Source organism: Gavialis gangeticus, unplaced genomic scaffold, assembly GCF_001723915.1.
Source record: "Gavialis gangeticus isolate Ggan-Ray unplaced genomic scaffold, GavGan_comp1, whole genome shotgun sequence".
NCBI lineage: Eukaryota > Metazoa > Chordata > Crocodylia > Gavialidae > Gavialis > Gavialis gangeticus.
Genome location: NW_017728994.1, coordinates 65,546,694 through 65,554,423, shown reverse-complemented (window position 1 = coordinate 65,554,423; position 7,730 = coordinate 65,546,694). Strand labels below are relative to the sequence as shown.

Genomic DNA, 7,730 nt, shown 5'->3' with positions numbered 1-7,730 from the left:
AATAACACTCTCATAAGTCTTGAAGAACCTAGCTGTACTGTACAACAATGTACATGTGATGGGGCATGTCTACATGTGCATTAAGAAAAGTTCATTAATGTACATTAAATTTAGTACCTCCAATGTGAGGTACTAAATAAATGTGCATTAAGCTGCCCTAATGTGCAGTAGTGAAAAAGCACATTTTTAATGTGACGCTTAATGCTCAGTAGCCTATTTTACTGTATATTGGCGTAATTGCACTTTTTTTTTACGTGATGCTTGAATGTGCAATAAAATAGGATACTGTGCATTAAAGTGCATGTGTAGACTATATACTAGCACTCCTAATGAAGGCTATGCAAATAATGATTTTTGGTTGGATGTTCTATATATTTAATGACAAAAATTTGAGGGCATGTGACAACATACAGAGATGATAGCTACAAACAATTGCACATGTCACTTATGTCATCTTATTTATATAATGACTTCAGCACCATGACAATTTAGCAAACTTGCACTTATCCTCCAAGTTTAAGTTCATCAGGCCATTGGCATTTATAAATATTTTTGAGCATAGTTTTGGTAACTAGATACCCGTTAGTTGCACAATTATGTGGAAATTGTTTAGCAATGCCTCGGCACCCTGATGTTTTGGAGATCAAGATAATTCAGGACAGTAGCTCTTTCTCCATAATTTATGCCTGAGCCTAATCTATAAACTGGCTTGTAGAAAAGTACAAGAAGTACAAAAGAAAGTCTTTTGCATTGGTTTTTCTAGACAATGATTTTTCTATGTTGTGCAAAATTTAAAAATAAGTATTAAAAAATGTGCATTCTTGATAATAGTTTTGCTACCTATGGATACCTTTTTGAATACTTAAAAGAATGAATTTGGTCCTGTCCTGTGTATTTCCTGAAATAAAATTGCCTAAATTATCCCAGGAGTCTTTTGTTTTTTACATATATTTGCACTGAGTTCTCAATTACCTTCATGAGTTATGGTTTGTGATTCTGAAGTAGAGGTTGTTTGACTGTCCTGTTGCAGGGAGGTGAAGGACATGAAATGATCTGGTTGCCTTGTATCATTCACTGAGGCTGTCAGAATTTGAAGAAAGAAATTATTAGAGAGAATGAGCAATCAGTTTGAAAAATTACAATTAGAGCACTGGTGTAAAGATTGAGGTTTTAGGTTCTGTGCAGAAGTGAGTTTGTACAAAGAATGCTGTCCCTGTGTTGCTCACTATACCTCCCATGGTGGAAAAGTGGCGCAGAAGGAGAGAACACAGAACTGGAAGGGGCTCACTGGGCTTTTGGGTCCAGTTCCCTGTGTCCTTAGGCAGTTCCTAACCAAAAGAAGATGAAAAATTACTACTTAAAATTCTCATACAAAAATACAGGGCGCAACACCCAAGAACACCTATAACATGTCACAGACAAAAGCAGGGGAGACAGGGGGACTGCCACTGCAATGCCAGGGAAGTGATTCATTAATATATGCTTAGAAGAGCCTACAGAAAGGCTCTATGGAATAAAAAAGCCCCTGCAACCTGTGTCAGTCCAACCTATAGGATGAATTCCTTCCTGACCCCAAGTTCGGTGGTTGGTATGGCTCTAAGATTCAGGCTTTCTAAAACAGGAACCATTAGGTTTGCTAAAAACAGGAAGAATCATCAGCACACGTTAGTCAAATCCCCAACCTTAGCTGTGGTCAAAGTCCCATTGTGTCTGAAGAAACTGAAAAACTTGCCAGTGCATTCACTGAGGGGAAACGAAATTCCTGCCTGACCCCAACTGGCCACCAACAAAAGCCCTGAGGCAGGGGATGACCAGATATCTTCTGCATAGCAGGTGGTACTTTTAAACCTCAACCTGGGGACTACAAATATGTCACTCCACATATCAAAGCCTGACTATTGACCCAGAATTCCCTATTTCAGGGGTTGTCAACCAGGGGTATTCATACCCCTGGAGGTACTTGGCAAGCCCCCAGAGGGTACGCAGCAGCAGTGTGGAGAAACTACACAGGGGCACTTCTGTTTTTGCGGCTGGTGCTTCTGGTTTCACTGCTGTGTGCAGGGGACCGCCCCCCCCGGCTTGTTGATCAGCCACCTGGGGACTCCTCCCTCCCCCCCCACAATGCTCATCGACCAGCCAGACTCCCTGCTTCTCAGCCGGCTGCCGCGGGTACACCAGCCAAAAAAGGTTGAAAACCCCTGTCCTATTCTATCATGCTTTCCCTTCCATAAACTTGCGCAGTTTAGTCTTAAAGCAGTTCAAGATCTTTACCCTTAGTATGAACATATCCCCCACTCGCTACGTGTTCATTAATGCACCTTAGATACTGTGCATTTAGTTTAGTTAGGACTTAATAAAGTACTAACTAAATGCACAGTGCCCAGAGTTACTGCACAGTAACGCTGGTGAACGGTTATTTAGTGATGCTTACTGTGCATTAGCCTAATAACACTGTACAATAGGCTATTAACATGGTTTTTGCCATGACACGCTACTGTGCAGTGTTATTAGGCTAATGCACAGTAAGCGTCTCATGTAGATACATCCACTGTGTAGCATAGCACTAATGTATAGTGCTCTGGAAGCATCACTAGACTTGCTGAGTTCAGTCTTTTGTCATTCAGGAAGCAAACTGAAGCAGCATCTGAAAATATTTTACCATCATTTACTTATATTCATGATTATACAAATGTTCTGTAAGAACATAAGAATGACAAGATGCCATTTTGAAAATAAAGCTGACTCTTTCTTCACATTTATGTCAGAAAGTTGCCACTTTAAAAGGATTAACAGGGTGATTTCTGATCTTTCCTTCCTCCTGTAATTCATTTGCATAGATTATTCTAGCATGTTTGCTAAATTACATTTACAATCTGATGGTTTCTTACTTCTGTAAGCAGAAGTCAGTAATCCTGGAGTAGAGGTGGTTCTACTTTCCTCCATGATGGAGATGGAAGCAGAGAAGGTATCTGTGTTGTCTGCTGTGCCTTTAGAGGATTGGAAAAATAAATTATTACGGAAAACTAGAAATTAGGAATAGTAACTAGAGTTTGGGTATTGTTGAAATGGTTTGAAATCAAGTTTGGAGGAAAAGTTATTTAAGTGCATTAGCTCTTAACATCTCATGTTTTGGGTTAGAATTGCCTCCTGTTACTCAGAGCTAAATAGTACTGTAACTGTAAGTGCAGGCAGGTGCCTTGCTTTTGTCACTGATTAATTTCTTTTCTGAAGGACCAGGTATTTAACTATCTAAAGCTGACTGCTATTACTTTATGGGCATGATAAGTGGTTGAGGTACATAGTTCAATGCAAATTATTCCATAATCTCCAGCTGGTCTGATATTTTAAAAAATCAAGAAAACATAGGACAGTAGCTCTTTCTGCTGTACAATTTATGCCTGAACCCATCCTATAAATTAGTGGGCAAAAAATATTAATAAGCTATTAAAATATGTTACGCAGGTCCTTTTTCCTGAGCAATGAGCTAACATTTTTTTCTACCATGTTTTATTTATGATGCAAAACCTATATACAGGTTTTAAGAATACATTTTTGTGCAGTCATTTTGCTTCTTTAGGGCACTCATTAGAATTAGTTTGGTTTCATTCATTTACCCAATGATTTTTCTTAATTTATAGTTTGTGGAAATATGGTTTAAAGTACTGGACCTTAATTTCTGGTGTGGTAGCTCTAAATTGCATTTTCAAGGTAAATACAAACTACTTTTATAATTATAAAAAGTGAGGATTTTTTAAAAATTGGCACAATGAGCATAGGACTGAGTGTTCCAGGGGTGAGAGCAGAAGCAAGTTTCCTAGTGTTACCTTTCCCAACACCAAACATCATAAACACAACAAATTGGCCTGCCTCTCTCCTGCTCAAGAGAGGCATGTGCCTGAAATACCATGGACTGGAATGGTTCCATAAGGAAGTGGGTTGTGAGTCTTACAGTTATTTCTGGGTTTGCATCTGTCTGTAGCCTTACTAGATGACACAGTGTCCATATGGGAAGTTTTGGAGGATCCATTAATGGGAGAAGTAAAGAAACTAAGTTGGTCAAAAACATCATGACACTTGTGATGTCTGAAACATCATGACTATTGTAAAGTAAGGGTTGCCTATAGATGTGTGGTGACGCTGCTCCGACGTGCTGTAATTATGAGTCTGTAATTAATCAAGTCTTCTGGAGTGTGCTAATTAGTGCGCTCCAGCAGCCTCTGCGTCTCAAGTATTCGGCATCCCCATGCTTCAAAATGGCACTTTAACTAAAGTGAATGAACTTCAGTTAAAGTACCCCCGCCACCATTTCTATGCGCAGGACACTGAATACACAAAAATGCTGCAGGCTCTTTAATTAAAGCAGTTCTCAGAGCCGCTTTAATTAAAGCGTCATCCCCCGGTCTCCTGGAGCACATGTAAAGACACCCTAAATGTCTCAAATTATTTAGAAATCTTGAGTCAGAGGGTATCTGGGTTATATCTGCTAATGTGAAGAAAAAAAAAATCTAAACACACATTCTCCCCTCGTGGTTTCATAGTTTCACAGCTTCATAGTAGCTAGGGACCTGAACAGATCATCTAGCCTGACCCCCTGCCACAGGCAGGAATGAATGCTGGGTTCACAAGACCCCAGCCAGGTGATCATCCAACCTCCTCTTGAATTTCCGCAAGGTAGGGGCAAGGACCACTTCCCTGGGAAGTTGGTTCCAGCTTCTGGCCACCCTGACTGTAAAATATTGCCTTCTGATCTCTAACCTGAACCTATTCTCCATCAGCTTATTACCATTGATCCTCATCACCCCAGGTGGTGCTGGGGAAAATAGGGCTCTTCCTATTTGCTGATGATCTCCCCTGATGAGTTTGTAGGCAGCCACCAGGTCCCCCCTCAGCCTCCTCTTGCTGAGGCTGAACAGGTTCAGGTCCCTCAGTCTCTCCTCATAGGGCCTGTCCGGCTGCCCTCTCACCAAGCGGGTGGCCCTCCTCTGAACTCTCTCCAAGCTGACCACATCCTTTTTAAAGTGCGGCGCCCAGTACTGAACGTAGTACTCCAATTTGCAGCCTGACCAAAGTCTCATAGAGGGGGGAGTATCAGGCAGACTCTGCCACCGACATACCAGGCCATATATCTCCCTGCCACTGGTTCCCCTTCTGGTGCGGTCCCCTCACTGGGACCTTCGGCTCCTCTAGCCCTGGCCCATCCCCAGGCCAACCGGGAGCCCAGGGCCCTGGGTCTTGGGTGTCCCTCTCAGTGGGCCTCCTTGCCCTTCTGACCCTCCTGGTCCTGGCCCCCACCTGGGCCAGTCAGGGGAAGCTCTGGCAGGCCTCAAGGTATGACCCATACTCTTTTCCCGGGATCCCCCTCTCTGGGTCCTCCTTCATGGACGTGGGGAGCTGGGGTACCTCACACCACGACTGGTGCTTCAGGGTCTCACAGGGGACTCTCACTCCCCCCCGGGCAGCAGGTCGTGGTACTCCTATGGATGTTATATTTGACCCAAACTCTGCCTCCCAGCATTGGAGGACTTACTGGGGTCAGGACTCAGCTCTCTCGCTCTCTGGCTGAGCCCCCATTCTTCCCTCACTGGACTCCACCCCTCTGCCCCTCATACTGGGGCTTCTACTGGGGTTTCTCATTGTTGCCCCCTCAGTTCTCACGCTGCCCCCTCACAACTGGGGCTCAGACGTTATATATGACCCAAACTCCGCCTCCCCACGTTGGAGGACTTACTAGGGTCAGGACTCAGCTCTCTCACTCTCTGTTCTTCCCTCACACTGGGGGCTTCTCACTGTTCATCACACCCCCTTTACTCAGGGTCTCGGGGCTTCCTTCCTCTGGGGGCTCAAGTGGCCATAGCTGTGCCTGGCCCCAACTCCCCAGCACGGGGTCTCAAACCCCCGCAGGGCTCAGGCAGCCTCGGCCATACCTGGCCTCCAACTCTTCACTCTCCTCCTTGGGGTTTGCACCCCCACAACTACCTCTGATGGAACGCAACCCACCTGAAGGTGAGGGCTAGGGGTTAAGGTGCCCTGACCCGCCTTTCACCAGGGTGATCACTGGCCTGGCATTTCCTGGGGGCTCCCGTGCCACTGGGAGCCCCACCAGGCCACCCACTCCTGGCAGGGTGCAGTTTTAGGTCATGCCCAGGACCAGGAGCCTCCTACCATCCCTTACAGCTCTTCCCTTACCTCCAGATCAAACTCTGCAGCCCTCTGGCCAGGCAATGTTGTTGCCTGACCTCCAGCAGCCAAACTACCTTGTTTATATGGGCAGCTCTGAACCTAAAAAGGCTGCCCTCATTAGGCCAGCTGCAGGGCCTTAAAGTGGCAGGCATACACAGTGCCCTGCCACACGCCCATCAGTCAGTTTTTTACCCATCCAACTGTGTAGGCATCAATGCCACAGTCGCTTAATTTATTGATGAGAATGGTTCTTAATGACTGAGTTTATAACAACAAACGTAGTCATTTAAAGAAAAAGAATCCATTACCATGGAGATTAATACACCTAAAGACAGCAGCATGTATGTATGCAGTTTCAGTAGTGATAGCCATCTGACTCATTTATTTGGCTAACCTGAATAAATCCAGCCCTAAACTTCTCCTATTAAATGCTTCCACAATAGATTGTCATTATTCCTTTTTTTAATTCATTTTTCTACATTTTAAGCAGGTTGTATCCTATGGGACACTAAACGATCATTTACCAAGCAGGCTCTGATGAATTATATATAATAAGAACATGCAGTTCTGACTGGATTCCCATTTAGGTGCATGATTTTATGCGTGTTATTCCATAATGCCTGGCAGCCCTGAGATTTCAAAGATCAAGATAATTAAGCCAGTGACAATTTCTGCCAGAATAAATTGTATAACAGGTTTTCAGAAAAGGATTAATCACCATAAAAATATAGCCATTGTATTTATTTTTTTTCTGAGCAATAAAAACATCTTCAATTTGTAGCACAAAACATATCAGAATGGTTAATGTTGTACTTTTTGGATAGCAGCTTCAGTACTTTAGAACACTTAACAGAATGAATTTAGTTATCCATGTTTCCTGTAATTTAACTGCATATAATATTCCAACATGCCTTTTAGGTTATGTTTACATTATATTTTGTTACCTTTGTAAGTTGTAGTCAGTAACTCTAGAGTTGAGATTGCTACACTCATCTGTGGAGCTGAAGTGGATGTAAAGGAGGTTTGTGGTTCTGGTGTTGTGCTATGCTTGGAGGCTGTCAGGAGGTTAAAGAAATAAATTAATTAAAGGGGACTAACATTGAGTTTTAAAAGCTAGAACTAAAGGGCTGGTGAAAAAAATTGGGTTTTAGGCTTTGTGGAAAAATGAATGAATGCACTAGCTCTTAAATTCTAGTGAGACACAAGTATATTCCCAAGGCACTAGCTAATTACTGTTATTAAGTGAATGTGGATGGTTTTTGTTATTAACATCATTGGTGCAGAGCTAAATGCTTAAGGAACAAAAGTGGAAGTGTTTTAGGTCAATCTTTCTGAAAACCTAATGTAAGAACCCCAGCTCATCATTGTTATACTTGCAGGTCTAAAGAGTCCTGTAACTCAAAAATCATAGAGTCCTGTGGCTTTGTAAAGAAGTGGGCTGGTAAAACTATAACTCCAAAACATACATAATATATACACAGTAGTCATTTGGGAGAGTGCATGGCTAGAGAAATTTAAATCTGGACTGGACAAAAACACCAGCACTATGA

The 7,730-nt window shown here is 42.9% G+C and overlaps 1 protein-coding gene across 1 annotated transcript in view; it reads right to left on the bottom strand.

The window, feature by feature from the left end:
* Positions 1–7,730, bottom strand: part of CUZD1 (CUB and zona pellucida like domains 1) — a 161,927-nt gene that overhangs the window by 80,970 nt on the left and 73,227 nt on the right. Inside the window, 2 exon segments of the mRNA XM_019502173.1 lie at positions 973–1,080; positions 2,889–2,987. Coding sequence (XP_019357718.1) covers positions 973–1,080; positions 2,889–2,987 — 207 coding nt within the window.